We start from the raw sequence: 19,362 nt of genomic DNA on the forward strand, positions 1-19,362 counted from the left end.
AATTGAAGGAGGGAGCGGGTCACCCTGAAGAGGGCGGCCGGGCGATTATCTGATGACGCGATGAGTGAGGAATAGTAGTTAGTCCTAGCCACCCTCATCGCCACTAGGTAGGATCTAACATGTATCCTTACCTGTGTTCGAGCGGATTCGGTTCGGCTGGCCCTCCAACTGCTCTCTAGGCGTCTTTTCCGACGTTTCACCACAGACCCCCATTAAATGCCTTTTGTGGCCACAGACCATGGTCACAAACCACCAAGACTTAAGATTTAAATCATAACATTTCTTCAAGCCTTCATGGATCCCCTGTGACAACATTGTGGTCCCCCCCCCCCGGTCCACAGACCATAGGATGAGAACCACTGGGCTATATCCATTTTCACAACTCAGCAGAGGAAACTATCAAAATCAAAATTATTTCTCAGTTCTAAATATATGAATACTATTGAGACATACCTCTATTTCTTGGTATGAGCTGTTAATCATTGCAATCAGCATGTTGAGTAAAACCACAACCATTGTTACATTATATATTCCATATAATACATAACCAATATTTTCAATGAACTTATGATCATATTTGAGCACAACTGATGTAACTTCTGATAAACCAAATATTGACCAAAATAAAGTCTTAAAGCTTTCTTCAACACTGCATGAAAAGAAAAAAAAGCATTAGAACATTATTACAAGTTTTATAGTTTAATTAGCTTAATAAACAAAGTGATAGAGGGCTTAATGCACACAACATAAAATCTTTTTACTGAGAAACTGTGCTATGCCCTATTGTATATGGCCAATTAAATTTGTAGATGTGGAGCTATACTCTTTAACATAGTAAGTCACTATTTCTGATATCTTTAAAAAGCAGATTACATCCTTACAACTTATACTGATTCATTGTCAAACAGAAAATAGTTCCAAATTCTAAAAAATTACCAAACAGCATCACAAGAATGGAGACAGCAATCTAAACACAACATTGTCAGCCCATGAACCCAACAAAATCTAATATTATAGTAGCACTATACTGTACTATATATTGAAATATTAGAAACAATTATAGCAAATAAACATAACATAAAATATTAGGTAAATGCAAAGAATACATAAATTTAGAAGTGGTCTCAGTTTTTATATCAACCATTCTGTTACTTTACAGCTCAAGATGAACAAACTGGTGCCCTTTTGACAATTTGACAACTTGTACAAATCCTTATATTAACTATTCTAGCTGTATGTAATGTGTGTGGAAGTCTAAAACATCTCAAAGACCCCAGGTTAATTAGTCTTGCAATGACTGATTCAACTGCATTCAAAGTGACAAATGTTAGAGTTGTTTTGTGGTACTGCAGGGCTAACTTCATTTGTATATACTATAGACAAACTACCTTTTTGTGCAGCTACAGATACTATATTGAAACAACTATTGTGTGGCTGCTAGTCAGTCTCTTCATCCTCTTTCTCAGGTGTTTCTAAAGCTTTTTACTCATGTCTATGTTTTCACATATCCAGCTCCTTTAACTTTGAATTTCCTTTCCTTCCTCCTTAATTTTATTATTGTCAAGTTTAGTTCTAATATCATTTCCTTTCTTTTTCTTACACATCTTTGTAAAAAAAAATATCCCTGCAAACTGTTTCCATATAATTGTCAAGAAAACTCCATAAATGTACCTTCCTATGTATGTAGTCATCAAACCTTTCAGCAAATTTGATCAGAAATAAGTACAGTAATAACTGTTTCTGCACTTTTTACTTACGTAGTAAATGCTGCATTTACTTTGGCTCCAAGATAGTAAGAGTACAGTATGAACATCCCAATCATAAAAGCAAGAAATACCATAATAAAAAGAACCATAAACTTGAAAATGTCTTTAACAGTTCTTCCAAGTGAAATCTGCAGTGGTCCGAAACTCTCATTTGCAGGTAAAATATAAGCAATCCGAGAGAAACTAAGCACAACAGCAATTGCATAAAGACCTTCCGATATGATTTGTGGATCAGATGGGAGCCATTTATCTCTAGCTAAATTTAATGACATAAACAAGATTGTTAGTTTTATCTATTTGTTCACTGTATTGCCAAAATAAAAACACAATTAGCAGTTTTATGAGTCTATTTCTTTCTGTATGCTGTATGCGTTGTGTCTATGTATATATGGTTTAAAGATCTATGTAAATATTTTCAAATAATTACAGGTCAATAAATATTCTGAACAGTATTTTCTCTGGACCAATCGAACAACAATTAGTTATCCTCTTTAGAAATTCAAACTATAGAACATTTTTACTTTAATATCTTTTTTCAGATCAAACTAGTTTGCTTTTTATAAATTAAAATAAGTTAAAAGAATGACTAGTAAAAACTAATTAACAACATCTTAACAGCAAAAAATATATAGCTAAATTTAATAAGAAATCACCATTCAAAAGCAGGAATATAGAGTCTATGACTAATGTACAGCCCCATAATGCCTTGCATAAAGTGTTGCTAAACCTGCCATGTGGGTTAAACATAATATGTGTTCAGGCCCTGGCCATTGAGAGTTAGCTACCCGTACTTTAAAGAATATTAGCCATTCTGATATGCCAGAGTCATGGCAACATTTTTGAACTTACCATAAGTAAAATACTCTATATCTGGTGGAAGTGTGACCACAGAGAGATCTGTCTCCTGAATATATTTGTCCACATAGTTTTGTGCTTTTGTAGCTTGTAAAAAGGCCAACAGTCTAGCTGTGAAAGCAGCAATAAAAATAGATAACATTCCAAAATCGAGAACATTCCAAAGCTGCAGAATGTATTCACGGGGTCCTTCTAGCCAGAGTTCTTTACACTCAGACCACATCATACCTGAAAAAGAAATGCAATGAAATCCAGCTAAGAGTTATTAAGGAAGCAATCCAAACATACCAACCTGAGATTAAGTCTCATTAACCTGATTAATTTAACTTTTTTTAATAGACCTGCATATGACTATACTTTCAGACCAGAAACAAAAGGCATACACATGTCAGAATGATGCAGATGTTTTCAGGCCTACTCACATTGTATAACATGCCGGTGCATACTATTACAAATTATACTCATGAAGTTTCTTACGTAAATGAAATAGATGGAATTGGATCACATAATAGCAGCATCCACACTATTAAAGAAATACATTAAAATGTCCCTAAATATTGGACTAAAATCATTGCAATATCAGTTATTTAAAAACTTAATGATTAATATGTGGGGGTCACTGTAAAGTACAACAGTGTTTCTCAACATACTATTGCTATCATGGTTTCCAAGGTAGTCTCTAGTTTAGAGTTCTTTTATTGTATGCTATCTATATTATCAATTCCATATTTTCTAGAAGTCTGTTGAGATCTATTTAGCATTATGGGGTCATGCAGAGATATCTAAAAAAAATGCACTGCAATAAGGGAGTGATAAGATATATACATACCAAGCACCCATATCATGATCAGCATCTCTGTCCAAGTGAACTGAGTTGTCTTAACTCGAAAGATCTGTTTTGGGTAATCAATAACTGTTTCATTTGGTAATACTGAGATGCCTTCAAATCTATCTGAAGCATTAAATACTAGTAGTCCCAAGAAAATAATGAAGGAGGCTGCATGTGCCACAAATTTCATAAATGGACTCCGGAGAATTTTCCCAAGCTAAGAAGGCAAAGTAAAAGTATGGTTTTTGCTTTGACTTATTTTTCATCTATACATGCTTTCATTTTCAGCAAATAGTCTAAAGGCATAAAATACATTGGGATTTCCCAACTTTTTCATCTTGTCCATAAATAGTACTAAACCATGTGGGGTTTTTCATTTTTGATCAATGTATGAGCTCACTTATTATGTCTTAAGTTGGAATCAGATGAGACAGCTTTTTAAAAAAAAATGAAAACAATGGGTTATTTATATTAGTGAAAACCACTTTATTTTCATCATTACTGCCAACAAAAAGTACACATAAAGTTTGAAGAAGGGTTTCATAAATTTTGCAAACAAAGCACACCCAGTTTATTCATCTTATAGGTATGTGTGTTTAAATAATCAAACTCAAATGAATTGGAAATGGCTGTTTCCAGTTTGAAATGGCTTGTTCTCGCCTAATCAGGAGAGCTCCAACCTGAAAACAGCCATTTTTGTCAACTTGGGAATCTTCTGAGTAAGGCATTAAAGGTTGGAATACTTCTAGTGAAGTCTGAACTGCCCATTTTGATTTCAAACATTTAAAGAAGTTTTTGACCGCTCCATTTTAGTTTTTTAAAACAACACGTCTTAGATTAGCCCTGCATTTAGATATGACAGATACACTGCCCAATACCCATTTATAAGAGGAAGTGCATAAAAAGCAAATCCTGTTCTGTAGGTTAGTGTTTCTTGCATTCCATCTCTACTAGTTCTGAACTAGTAGAGATGAAATGCAAGGCCAGGTTGTGCTCCTGATACATGGAATGTCAACTATGCTCCCTAGCCCCGCTATAGCCTTTCTATTAGCAAACTACAGGAAGTGTTGTTGGAATACATCTATAATTCTCTCTTTATCTGCTTAGCTTTCTTTAAGCATACTGTTAGTCTGGTGGAATCTGGTGGGATTTTGCAAGCACTGCCTGAGAACTTGAGATGAAGGCATTCCTTGGTAAACCAGCCACCCATTCATAGTAGGTGAATAAAGGAAATTATGGCACAATACCCTACTGGATAAGAAAAGTATTAGCAAGCATCATTTATAGTGCTTTGATATATCTATGATCAGTTCTCTTTTCCAAATTCAAAGATACGGTAGCATCCCCAGATTGTACCAATAGAAGAGTCCCGATTGCTCTTCCCTCATGTCCAACTATTAAAAGAGCTTTCTTTCCCCCCTTTTTCAGTCCATTGAAAAAAATGGACATTTAGTTATTTGTCTGGCAAACATGGTTGGACAAAGTCCCAGAATATTACAACCAGCCAAGTTTCAACTCAAGTTTTCTCAGAAGTAAAACACTATTAATAAGTCTAACTTCAATAGAACAAGTTTTTGTGTGCACATGGTTTGCCACCTTTTTATTATTACTAAAAATAATGCAAGGTTGCTTTGATCCTTGAAGAACAAATGTATTGCAAAGGTAAGCACAGTGTGACTCACTGCCTTTAGCTCTGTGGAAGATGGAAGAGATTTCTATCTATGTACAGAAGCTTAAATATAAATAAGCCTATATATATTCCAGAATCATCTGTGCACAGAATGATGATAAAGTAAGGAAAGTAACATATTCTGTTCACTATACTAAGTGAAAGAAATCAATAATATCATGATGGTTTCTACTGTACAAAAATAGTAATTTGGTAATCAGCATAGTTACATTATTTTTAAAGAAAAGCTTTCATACAAAGGTATTTTCCCCTAAGTTAATTAGTTTAAATGTAAGGAAAGAATATGAAGGGGGGAAATTATGTACCCTGCTACATGGTGCGATCCAGTATCCTGTGGCAAGAAATGGAAGGCCCAGTGCAACAAACAGCACAACCAGACACTTGATAGCTATGACCTGTTCTCGTAATCCTGAAAGGTTTTCATACCAGATGGTCAACAGCTGTTGCTGACAGTTAGGATGGGCTACAAACTGTGGGAAAACAGAAGAAAAATCAAATTACACAGCACTGTATTTATTTTTTGCATCACTACAAATTTTTTTAAAATACAAGTAGTCCTCGAGTTATGATCACAATTGAGCCCAAAATTTCTGTTGCTAAGCAAGATAATTAAGTGAATTTTGCCCTATTTTACAATCTTTCTTGCCACAGTTAGTAACACTGTTGTTAAGCGAATCTAGGCTGCCCATTGACTTTGTCAGAAAGTCGCAAAAGGTGATCACATGATCCCAAGACACCACAACAGTCAAAAATATGAGTCAGTTGACAAGTGTCTGAATGTTGATCACATGACCACAGGATGCTGCAATGGTCATAAGTGGTCAAAAGTCACTTTTCAGTGTCATTGTAACTTTGAATAGTCACTAAAAATGAACTGTTGTATGTCGAGGACTACCTGATACAAGTAATCCAAACACTTTTGGGGTGTGTGTGTTTTGTTTTATGATTGTATTTATTGCTTTATCAATATTAAGCTGCTCAGAGCTGGTTTTAAGATAGGCAGCAACACAAGTGTTTCAAATAAATAAATAAATACGTTGACAATAAAACTAAAATAACTTGAACATTTAAAAGTCAATTTCAGTGTCGTCTGTGGGGGGGGGGTGAGGGGGAGAGAGAGAGAGAGAGAGAGAGAGAGAGAGAGAGAGAAAGAAATTTTACCTTTGACCAAATAAAAAAGTAGCTGATCAAGTGAATGATTTAAACTTTAATACTGATTTAAATACAATGATTTAAACTTTAATACTACTTGCAAGATTTTTAAACTTTAATATCTCATCCAAATCAGAAGCAACTTACATCCAATTTATGTCTCTGCTGGATACTAGCTATGTCTGAGGTACCAGGTTTGAATGCTAAAATATGTTTTGATTTATGAGCAACAGAATATACAATTGAGTAGAGGTTATCTGTCTTCTTATGGACTACTGTTACTGGGAGATAAATTTTAAAGTCTATTTCCAAGAGCTGAGTTTTAAACCTTACTTTGATGGCAACAGAAATACATGATGCCTATAAGAGTTAATTCACTTTGGGAAAGAAACAGATACCAGAATAATTTTGACAGCAAAATTTATTTATTCAGTTTCTATAGCTGCCCATCTCAATCAATGACTCTGGGTAGCTTACCGTTAGACATTTTATTTTGGATCCAGTATCAGTCATATATTCTTCTTGTGGGGATTTCTACCGTGTTTCTATTGCCAGCACTAAATGTCTTTTTGGCTTAGACATACATTAAGTCTCTAATATGACAAAGCTGGATGGAACAAGGGAAGATATAGTGTGGCTTATAGACACTTGATTAACACAAAAACAAAGGAACACATTGCTACTAAACAAGTAAAAGTTTTTTTAAATAGGTTCACTTGCTTCTGTAAAGTATCTCCAGCCCTAAGAATATCCTATTTTTGTCTCCACATAAGGAGGAGATATCTCCAGGTTTAAACTCTTGAATCTTTTTCAGATCTGTTTCCTACCTACACTTCCTAAATCCCTCTTCTCTTGAAATATAACCTGGGAGGAACTTGATGGAAGGGAAAAAAAACTACTTGCAATGTATATTAGAAGCAAGTTTCATTGGCTGGGGCAGAAGAAAGCAAAATTTTTATTTAGTTCTATTTTCATAAATCAAAGCTCTAGTGCAAGATATAAAGTGTTTGTTGTACCAGTGAAAGGGTTTATTTCAAATTCTGTAGCTGGGAGAGAATACATATTTTGAATGTAGAAAATCCTAGCACAACTGTCCACAGTATGGTGCTATCTAGGCAGATTTCTGTGTGGCTGGAGCATACCGTCTCAGTTTGGCAAAGATAGCACTTACAGTATAACACAGAAGCTATTTAGGTCCTTTTAAGTTAGCAGTCTGAAAAGATACTCTGTTCTTGCTTTCAGAATACTATACAAGCTAAATGTCTCTGTTTTTAGCAAAAACATCCAGAAAGAACAGAGGTACCCTAATGAGAAACACATTAGTTATTATAATAGTGACAGATCCATAATCCAAGTTGGATTATAGCTTGTTTACTAAAGCAAAGTCCAATAAATACAATATCTTCCATCAAACCAATAATGAAATGGCTAACAAGGTTCAGGCATTATCTTTAATTTCCATTATAAACTACACTTATAATTTAGGGCATCTATAAAAATTAGAAAAATCCCAAGCCCTATGCTCTGCATATTAAGTAATGCTGGCATTCTCACTGGAAATTATGTATGACAGAAAAATTGTGTCTTTTGATTATGTTGCCAGTACAAGTTGGTGGTTTTATAAGATTATCAGCTTCTAAAACTATATATTAATAAATCTGCATGTTGCCACTTAAATATAACACTGTTTTTTGAGGAAAATGGATTAAATTATAAGCTTCTCCAAATGGGATATTTGAAGCTATTAAAGACTTCCTACTGTATTAATTCATATTGTACCATTCTATTCTATTATTAGATATATTTATTTAGCAGGTTTCAAAATTGCCAACATCACAGTAACACTTCAAAAAGCTCAAATGAGATTGGAGATAAAGCATTAAAATGTTAACAGTTGTTTTTTCTTTGGGTGAAAATGGGTTTGTTATTTTGGTCATTATGTGATTGTTTTTTCTTATTTAGGGGGCAGTAATTGCCTATAAATATATTAATGAAATTGGTTTATGTGCAATAGGGATATATAGATGGCAAAATAGTAGGTGAGATCTCAAACAAAATGTTGCATTCTAGACCAGGGCTTTTTAACCTTTTCACCCATTGTGCCACTTTTAGGATATGGCAACATCCGAGTAACCACCAGTCGCCTAGCAATGTGTCAAAAACTTGATGACTAAAAAAAAAAGGAAAAAAGTGATGAAGTACAGGTAGTCCTCGACTTACAGCAGTTCACTTAGTGACTGTTCAAACTTACAATAGCACTGAAAAAAGTGCCCCCCAGGCCAAAGCCAAGCAAGACGCCTGCCCGCCCGCCCTCTTCCTCCTGTCCGAGGTTTTCATTGTTGTGAGCATTTCTGTTGAGGATTGGCAGCGGGGGAGGGGTGGGTTGGTGTTTGGTTTTTATTCCCCCCGTCTGCTGGGTGGTTGCAGCAGGTTTTGGTCACTTCACATGACCCTGGGACACTGTGACCATCATAAATATGAATCAGTTGCCAACCATCTGAATGTAAATCACAAGACCCTGGAGATGCTGCAACATTCCAGCTGATCGGCATTTCTTCTGGGCTCAGCAAAAGCGTCAGGATCAGTGCTGCTTTCCAGCTGATTGGTGCTTCTTCAGGGCTCAGCAGAAGCACCAGGATCAGTGCCGAGCTCCAGCTGGAGCCTGGCACTGATCCTGGCGCTTCCACTGAGCCCTGAGAGCCCTGCAGCTCCAGCCATCTCTCGCTCAGGCTTGTGCGGTGCTGCCACGTGTTCAGCTCATTCCCCTCCCCCGCTACCACTTTTCTAGGATGGTCGTGTACCACCTGCCAGATGCCAATGTACCACAGGTGGTACCCGTACCACTGGTTGAAAAGCCCTGTTCTAGACAGCTGTGCCCTATCCCTGACTTTATCTCCTATCATATTATTTCATTTTATCACTATTCTGTAAGGAATCTTCTTACAGACAGGTAAATGTGTGTATGTGTCTGTGTGTGTGTGTTTCTTTTTGCAAATGTTCAATAGATGACTTTTCCCAATGTCATAGAAGAAACATTGCTTATAGATATCTAGTCAGATAATGAAACATCTGCAGGCAAACAACCAAGCTCAGAGAGAACCAAGGACTCCACATAGAAACGTGTGTGCCTATCTATAGATATAGATAGATCATAGATAGATAGATAGATAGATAGATAGATAGATAGATAGATAGATAGATAGATAGATAGATAGATAGATAGATAGATAGATGATAGATAGATAGATAGATATAGATAATCCAATCATTGCAAGAAAATCTCAGCTTTTTATTTAATTTAGCTAACTCAAGAGTTCAGTTTAATTATTATGACAAGTTTAATTAACAGCAACATAATAATTATAATTCAAGACCTGATTTTATAATGAAGTCAGAGATCATACCATTCCTTTTCTCAGTCTGGTGTCTTCCAGTTATTCCAGACTACAATCCCTGATATCCACACCCAATTTACTCTACATCTGCCTTTTTTAAAATGCTCAAGTAAGCTGTAAAACTCTTTGGGAGAGGGCTACCCTTGTCAAGATCAGCACACACTGAAAGAAGAAAATTGAGTCAATTAATCTTACACTCTTCTATGGCAAAAGCAATACCATTTCACTTATACAGAAGTTTTAAAATAAAGATAAAATAGTTTTGGCATCAACTGATATTTTTTCCTTCTTTTTAATCCCTCATACATCAGGGAGTCAAATTTTCTGAGCAGGTAGCATATATAGGTTTTAGAGTTCCATCCACTTGTCTCAATCCCAATACTTGGGCTTAAACTAGCATAAATAAAAAAGAAAAACATCGTCATGATCTGTATTTAACATGCCATGTGATGTAGCCTTCAGTAGAGGATATTAGCAGAAGGAAAAATCATCAATGGATTCAACTTTTCTTCTCAAAGCAATTCAAACTGAATCTAAAACAAATCAGAAGGCTTTCTCATTTCTGACAGTGGAACTTCCTTCCTTCCTTCCTCCCACATACCTTGTTAGGTTTTTTTAAAAAAGTATTTTCAAGCAGCAATTATTACATTTTTTGCCATCTACCACCTATGCTAGAGAGATCATTAGGGTTTCTGCTGTGGGTCTTTTCACAAATATGCCTTTAACTACTATCATTCAAAACCACTGTCATACATAGAAAGTCACAAGTACACGCTTATATTGCCTTCCAAAACAGTCCCAGGGTGCTAAGAAAAGGAAGGGAGCTGGATGGATATGAAGCAAGGGAAAGAGATAACTAGACAGGAAAAGAAGGAAAACAGAGTGAAACTCGGTTTAGGTACAGGTAGTCCTTAACTTAAACCTACAATTGAGCCCAAAATTTCTATTGCTAAGCCCAGAAGTTGTTAAGTAAGTTCTGCCCCATTTTACAACACTTTTTGCCATGATTGTTAAGCAATTCACTGCGAGTTGTTAAGTGAATTATGAGGCTGTTAAGTGATCTAGCTTCTCTCATTGACTTTGCTTGTTGGAAGCCAGCAGAAAAGGTTATAAATGGGGGTCACATGACCTCGGATCAGTGCAACTGTCATAAATACAGTACATGCCTGCCCAAATTTTGATCATGTGACTATGGGGACACCACAACGGTTGTAACTGTGAAAAACGGTCATAAGTCATTTTTTTTCAGTACCACTTTGAACAGCCACTAAAATGAATGGCTGTAAGTTGAGGACTATTTGTATTACAAAAACAACTAAGATTCACTGGCAGCAGGGATGAGCCTAGTTCGTTAACCCATCCTTATAGCACTATCTACAGCCATTCACCACCTACATCAATGAAATCCTGAAAACAACAAAAGAAAGTAACAATCACTAAGGTTTCCAGTGAATTCCAGATAACCACTCATCCATTCTTACCAATTTAGATATCATTTTGGGGAGGAAAGCTCTTTTTTCTACTGAACAGTATTACTCAAACCTGAGAGACTCATCAGCTCACAGCATTAACTGCTACGAGGGCATTTTTTCCTTAAGGGTAATATTAAAGCATCATATTTAACAGCATTCTTTCTATACGGTGATTTCACTGGATTATGAACACGCACATAATGCTGTTTAAAAGTTTCTCCAGTATTACAAAAACAGGACTTTAGTAGTAAAATTTGAGAGCCAAAAAAAGGCCTTCTGCTAATCTGTGCCTTAAGAACATATATTCATTTTTTTCATGGGAAGGAGCATGCACATTTATACTGTATCTTTCAAATTCATCTAGGGCTGTGTATGTTATGGACTGTCTCATATTATCTTATTGCCTAAACTCTTAATTTTGCCCTATTTTGCCAAATGCAAATTATTAAGGAATTATCAGCATTTTTCCCAAGGAATTCCACGCCAGCAGAAGGAAGTCATTAAGTACACCATTGAACTTGGCTTCCTATAGATGATTTGTACTCCATTAAACATATGAACAGGAAGGAAATAGTATAGGATGAGGTGAAAAAATATGCTTAGTCAAAGAATCAGAGGTGTTCCATTAGCACACTTTCTCTCAAAATAAAAAATCCTTGACCACCACATATATAATCAAGAACTTTAAAATGCATCAAATGTTGTTTTAATAATGGATGAGTCTAAGGACATTATCCACATCATTTAATCAGAGTGGGGCATCTCAGAAAGCTCTCTTTAATGAGTGATTGGCTTTAACACATGGAGATTTATATTAGAAGCCATGAAAAAGCATGCAGTCTCTGAGAATATACTGTAATGGTAAATGCAGACCCACTCAAGTAAAAATAAATCCAGGTGTCATTGTAATTCCATCCTGTAATCATCTGCCAGTAGAATATCAGGATTACCCAAGGTAATCTTCCATCAATAATGTACCCAAAAAGCATTGGCATTTAATTTTTTTTATACTGCAGTTGTTCCTTTTTAAAAAATAGAAACCTATCCTTAGCAAGGATTTGTTTCTCTTTAATTCTTGTCTAGAAATATTCCACACATCTCATCATAACAGATACAAATTCAAGATGATCTACAACCAAACACCATCGTTTCAGTCCTGAAAATTTTTCTAGAAATGAACTAGAAATAATAAAGCTGCATTTTGGTATGGGCATGATGCAGCAGCATTCCAATCTGAAAACAGTGGCACAATATGGTCACTTGGCATAACATCGGTGGGCATTTTTCAAGGCAAGTACTATTTTGGATATAGCATTATTATTATTATTATTATTACTACTACTATTATTATTAGATATATAGTTAAATCTAAACATGGTTTGCACAGACAAAATGTCAGCTCAATATATGCAAATGCATGTCTCTATGTGCATATAAGTATGGGTGTATTTGTATGTTATGTTTGGAATTGGATTTTTATCTATATTTTATTATGTGCTTTTTATTGTCTGAGCATTGGTGATGAATGTTGTCCTGATCATTTGTCACTGTGTGATGAATAAATTGGAGATATGGATATGAAAAATAAATAATGATTAAAACTGTAAGATTCTTGTAGTATTATCAGTGAAAGGATTTAGAGAAAGTTTCTCATTGCTAAGAACTTCCATTAATGATGCCACAGTTAATAATCCTGGAAAGGAAGCAGGAGAAGAAAAAAACAGAAGGATGGTCAGGATGAAAAGCTGCAAGCTTGGTCTTTTCTATTTTCAGTTTTAGGCAGCAAAAATATACCAATCTGGAAATCCCAATAAAATATTTGGAAAGCAAAGAATAAATTAGAGAACCCAAAGGCATAAAATGCAAAGTGAACCAAAGTCTAAAACCAAACCCAGAGAAATATGGAGGTATATAGGGAAAAATTGAAGGAAAACAGCCATTTACCCATCTTATCTGTTGCATTTTGCATTTGTATTACTCTGACAGTTCACCCAGATTCTAAGCCCTGTGCATTTAAATGGAATAGAAATATATGTAGTAAAATAATCGCCTGTATCACATCCAAATATTTACATTTGAATTAAATGGCAATGGAATTAAAACCAAAATAAGAATACAGCATCCTCTTATTTAAAAAAATCCAAATCCTGTTATTGATGCTGAAAGTAGAAGCACAACATGGTTGTTTCCTAGCTTTAAATATGTTTTAATAGCCCCAAAACAGACATACACAGAACAGTATTAATTGGATTATGTATGACAGTGCCTACCATCTTTTCACTTTAAAAAGGCCAATTTCACTCCTATCTTTGACATCAGTTTATCAGCATGTTATTTCAGCAGAGCACAAAGCTAAAATTGACACTAAAATGTTTAAGATTATTAATGCAGGCAGGTTTATGACAGAGTTCACTAGATACATTGTTTGAAAGATAATTCTTTACCTTTTTGACTTCATATTTAATTGCCAGTTTGACACGACTCAGGGAAGCTCTGTGCCTCTGAATTTCAACTGGCTCTGCTTCCAAATCTCCGTTTAGAATGGCTTCCACCTCTTCAGAATCCCGACAGAGATCAAGGACACCAACAACAAAATCCTTGCATTGCATAGACAACTTACGATAATCATACTAGAAGACAGAAATATGACAGCTTCTGAGCCCTTAAGTCACATAAAAGCATTGTCCTAAATAATTTAATGGTTATCCATCTTCCTGTCTTGGACATATTTTCATAATTATAAATGATACCTTGCCTGCCTTTTTTCATGTTATTAAATGATATTTTACAGTGCACAGAAATGCATACACATACGATAATTAAGAAAAACATCTACATGTAAAATTATTTGTTAGTGGAAAAATTTCAATAATTGCAAAAGAATGATGTTTCGGTAGGTGTGAGAGATTATGACACACAGAGTGATAGAGAACTTTTGGAAAGATAAACACAGCTTCAGGCCTGCAAGGATTTTTAGCTTACAAGTTTAAAATTGTAGAGCAAATATTAAGGAAAGCAAAACAGACATGACAGGCTCAACATGTCCATTGTCATGCATTTACATATTACAATTCGATAACCAGGTGAACATTCTTTTTTTTAATATGTTTTATTGATTTCTGCAATAACAATCTTTAGTACTTGGTAAACAATGTGTTGTCTGGGTTCATATATTTAACAACAATCAATAATAGTTAATTTCTATGATTTCATAATCAACATACTAACTAGAAATACCTTTCCTTGATCCTCTCTTCTTCCAATAATATTCTCCTTTTACCAACATTGAGCAAATATAGTTCTTAGTATTTTCAATACATATAAAGTTGAATATAAAGATTTTTCTAATATTTGTATGGATAACAATAGCATCAAAATGTAGCGTCTTTTCTAATCAGTTTGTTTTACAATTGCGTTTGCAAAAAATCATCTTATGTAAATTGCTGTAGGTCCTGTTTTCAGAATTCTTATTTAAACTTAATTTTCCCTCAGTAATCAAAACATTTCTTGTCAATTATAATTTTCTCAAAATTGATTATATATAAATATCCAAAACATTTCATACATTTAAATCATCTCAGTATTTTACATTTCCCGTATCATAAAAAAATACTATACTACTTGTAAATCATATCTCATTATAAAACCCATTCATGTCCAAACTGTAACTATTTTTTTAACCATATTCAAACAAGTATTTAATCATATAGTACTCCATCTGTTAAGTCACACCTTTCTTGAGTCTGGCTCTCTCATATTCTTATTTAAGCTTAATTTCCCCTCAGTATTCAGAACATTTCTTGTCAAATATAATTTTCTCCAAGTTGATTACATTTAAATATCCAAAACATTTTGTTCATGTAATTCATCCCATTATTTTTATATTTCCCATATCATAAAGAAATACTATACTATTTATAAATCATATCTCTCTTACTATAAAACCCATTCATATCCAAAATTTAACTATTCTTTTAACCATATTCAAACAAGTGTTTAGTCGTGTAGTACTCCATATGGTAGGTCAAATCATCTCTCTCGAGTCTAGCTCTTGCCTTCTTCTTTTGCCAGGCAGCTTTCCAAATCAGTGTGTTCAGCTTGCCAAGGGATTCTTCCTGTATTTTTATAAGTGTTGTTAAAAATGGAAAAGACAAATTGAGTAAGGCGCTTTTGAGGGGGAGTTTCACCCATTTGTATTCGTTAAGAAGCTTCCACTTTCTTTCTCCCTCAATTTCTCTTTTCATCTTTTGTCCCCCGAACTCTAGTGGTTGTCCTGACAGCTCTATAATCCATTTTATCAAATCTTCTTTTTTATCTTCAGTTTTGTTTTGAAGTCCTGAAAAATAGAATGTCTTTTCCATTTCTAATATTATAGCAAAATCTTGCAGATTTTTCTTTCTCTGTGTTAAATTATGATTTCCTCCATCTTTGGGTCACTTTCCTCTGGTTTTTTTTTCTATTGTCTGATTTATTTGTTCATTCTTTGTCATCATTTTCTTCACCAGGTGAAGATTCTTAATAGCAGCTTACAGCATACTGCACATTGCAGAAATACATCTTAATAAATTCAACTATATCACAGTCATGTGTTAAAAGATGTGTTAAAAATGATTAGGGGACTGGAGGATAAAACATGTGAAAAAGGGTTGCAGGAATTGGGTATGTCTAGTTTAATGAAAAGAAGAACTAGGGGCGATATGATAGCAGTGGTCCAATATCTAAGAGGCTGCCACAAAGAAGAGGGGAACAACCTATTCTCCAAAGCACCTGATGGCAGGACAAGAAGCAATGGATAGGAGAGAACCGACCTAAAACTAAGGAAAACCTTCCTGACAGTTAAAACAATTGATCAATGGAACAGTTTGCCTCCAGACATTTTGGGTGTTCCAACACTAGAGGTTTTTAAGAAAAGATTGGACAACCACCTATCTGAAATGGTATAGGGCCGTGGTGGCGAACCTATGGCACGCGTGCCACAGGTGGCACGCAGAGCCCTCTCTGTAGGCACGTGCACTATTGCCCCAGTCCTAGGCCTTCAGCTGGGTTTTATAAAACCTTTTTGCTTTAAGCCTCTGCCTCCGTGTGCAAAAAAAAAAAGGTTAAATCAATCAATCAATTTCAACTTCTCGAGGAAAAAAAAAGATTTTGCAAAGTTGGAATTGATGGATTGAACTTTTTAGCCCCACCCAGTCTGCCGTTACCACCACAGCCACGCTCACCCAATGGGCCACGGCCACCCAATGGGCCATACCCACCCAATGGGCCACGCCCACCCAGCATCCAATGATACATAAGTGGGTTTTGGGTTGCAATTTGGGCACTCGGTGTCTAAAAGGTTCGCCATCACTGGTATAGGGCTTCCTGCTTGAGCAGAGGGTTGGACTAGAAGACTTCCAAGGTACCTTCCAACTCTGTTATTCTGTTAAGTGGGAAAACCATGACTTTGACAATGTGTATCTTTGTGTGGTGTTTCTGCACTTAGAAACTTTAAGCCTGGTTAAAGATAAAGGCAAAAGTTTCCCTTTCCAATTGTGTCCAACTCTAGGGGGCGGTGCTCATCTCCATTTTTTATAAGAAAGAGAGATAGCGTTATCCAAAAACATCTCCATGGTCATGTGGCCAGCATGGCTATAAGCTGAGGTACATGAAATGTTGTTACTTCCCACCAAAGTGGTATCTATTTATTTACTTGCATTTGCATGCTTTCAAACTGCTGGGTGGGCAGAAGCTGGAGCAAGTAACAGGAGCTCACCCCATTGCACGGTGCTTGGATCTCAAACCCAAGCTCAGTGTGTTTAACTGCTGAGCCATCGCACCACTCCAAGCCTGGTTATAGAAGAGCAAGGGGTACTGTCTACAGAAGCTTGAAGATTAAATTAAGAAATCAATACCGCCCCTCCTCCAAAAAGATAAAAATGTTAAAATGTGTGCAGACTATATTCAAATCAGTTCAAAGCATCCAGTACAACTTTGTGTTCAACAATTGTTTCACTTTATGCACTCTTAGGTGCTTTAGTTATATTCCCCAATATTAGCTCATACATTTGGCAAGAGGAGAAACCTGGCAATGAATCAGCTTGCAAACTCATCTCAGACTAAAGTGCTGTGGTCAGCTCCACATAGCCTTATTTGTCATAAGTCATAAAGCTCTAAGTGATTGATTGTAGTAACTGAATCTTTAAGGAAAACTCATGGCTGTCAGGTCTGATCTAATTTTTGGATCCCCCCCTCCATTTGTTCCCTATCTGCAGCATTCTATAATATCTTACCCAATGAAGGGTTTGATAAAACTCAACAGCTTACACTTTTGTCTCATTTTGGGTGATGTTAAAGATATTGTCCAAATGTAAATTTCAGATCTTTTTATAATTTACAGTCACTCTGGCTTATTATAAGAAGTTAAGGCTAGAGGAGAAATTATTTTCACACATGTTGCATGAAGTTACAGAAATAAAATAGATAAATAGCAATAGCACTTAGACTTATATATTACTTCATAGTGCTTTACAGCCCTCTGCAGCAGTTTAGAGAGTCAGCATATTGCCCCCAACAATCTGGGTCCTTATTTTACCGACCTCAGAAGGATGGAAGGCCAAGTCAACCTTGAGCCGGTCAGGATCAAAGGAACTGAATTCCTGGCAATGTAAGCAGAGTTAACCTGCAATACTGCATTCTAACCACTGCGCCACCATGGCTCTTCATTCTATAAATCAGGCATGTCAAACTCGTGACGTCACGTGACGTCGCATGACGTATCGGAGCTTTTTCACCATTGCTGGCAATGGGGTGGGCGCGGCTCCGGTATGATGAAACTGGCCCGCGGGCCGGCAATTTGACACCCCTGCTATAAATGAAGTAAATGAAAGCTCCCAAAGCAGTGTTTGAATTGTCTTCCAAGTGTGATTCAAGGTGCTGATTCTCAGTTATAAAGCTTTTCATTGATTACAACAATGGATATTCATAGGTCCCCAAAAGCACATCTTTTCTGTTGTCACTCTTAAACTCTGGATAGCATTCCTGGAGATCCCTATAATTCCAGCCACATTCTTTATGATAACTTTAAAAATCTAGTTTTTCTAGCAGGTCTACGCCAGGTCAATTATGAATTTTAATGTTTTTAAAATATGTCTGAAATGATGATTTTAGGCTTAGGGTCTCCTTGAATTACTCACTGTCACGCAACCTTATAAAATGCTAGACTTAGCAACAGCAGCACATTTTATTTCCAAAAAAACAAATGATTCATCTTTAACATTTCTCTGTATATTCCTTATAGGCCTGTTCTCAATGATACTTACTTTATTTAACTTAATATAGCCTGCAGCTTTTTCTTTAATGTGCAGTCATGAAGTTACCTGTAGGCTTTCTTGATTAAAGAATTTCATTTTAGAGCTGCCTTCAAATGAGTTTTAATCTTTTAAAAATATTTTAGTCTTAGTGTCTTAATTTAAGGTGCTGTATTAAATCTTGCATTTTTTAATATTTTTCACTTCTCACTCTGAATCCAAGGTTTTAAATGGCAGAAAAATACAGTACTGCAATTCCATGCATTGTTTCTAAAGAGTTAACACCACCAAAATAATTTGGATTTATTTCCAAGAAAGTGGAATTTGAAAAAAATAAAATAAAATGAAGCCATAAATATTAGCTCCTTCATTTTATTTCAATCACATCCAGAATCTTTTGGACATCTTGAATCCGGCAGCATTTCATTCTGAACATGCCCTAAACACTGCTTATATTATGTTTAAAATATATCTGCAAAATATATAAAAAGGGGGGGGGAGAGAAACAGAACAACACTGCAGTCACCTTTGTACTTAAGCTATAACCTAGTTTGAGGTATATAAGCCATTATAGTTGGGTTTATATATTGCATTAAGACATACAATAATGTAATTGCTTTATTTTGATTTAGTAAGCTGTGTAAGCCAACCCACTGAATGAGGAAAACATTTTCACAGTGTTGAAACAAAAAGAAATTTCTACCCCTAGCACTGAAACTATGAGGATATATTCCTCAGTCCAGCCCACAAATGAGTGCCAAACTTGAGATAATTAAAAAACAGGGAAAAGGAATGGTGTTCTTGCACATACTGAAAAGCTGAGCCTATGGGAAAGTTCTAATAATAGCCACAGCAGTAAACAAGAATGTAGGAATCTGACACAGTTGAAATGACAATTAAATATGATCTGACAGTTC

At 35.5% G+C, this 19,362-nt stretch overlaps 1 protein-coding gene across 2 annotated transcripts in view; it reads right to left on the reverse strand.

Annotated features, from left to right (window-relative positions):
* Positions 1-19,362, reverse strand: part of TRPC3 (transient receptor potential cation channel subfamily C member 3) — a 51,182-nt gene that overhangs the window by 13,831 nt on the left and 17,989 nt on the right. For both annotated transcript variants that reach the window (XM_015825948.1, XM_015825949.2), the window contains 6 exons: positions 13,604-13,789; positions 5,446-5,610; positions 3,451-3,667; positions 2,616-2,849; positions 1,758-2,022; positions 454-649 (listed from right to left, as the gene is read on the reverse strand). In XM_015825948.1, the coding sequence (XP_015681434.1) occupies positions 454-649; positions 1,758-2,022; positions 2,616-2,849; positions 3,451-3,667; positions 5,446-5,610; positions 13,604-13,789 (1,263 nt within the window). The remainder of the gene's footprint in view (positions 1-453; positions 650-1,757; positions 2,023-2,615; positions 2,850-3,450; positions 3,668-5,445; positions 5,611-13,603; positions 13,790-19,362) is intronic.

The sequence above is a fragment of the Protobothrops mucrosquamatus genome, unplaced genomic scaffold, assembly GCF_001527695.2.
Source record: "Protobothrops mucrosquamatus isolate PMUCROS unplaced genomic scaffold, P.Mucros_1.0 scaffold2887, whole genome shotgun sequence".
NCBI classification, from domain to species: Eukaryota; Metazoa; Chordata; class Lepidosauria; order Squamata; family Viperidae; genus Protobothrops; species Protobothrops mucrosquamatus.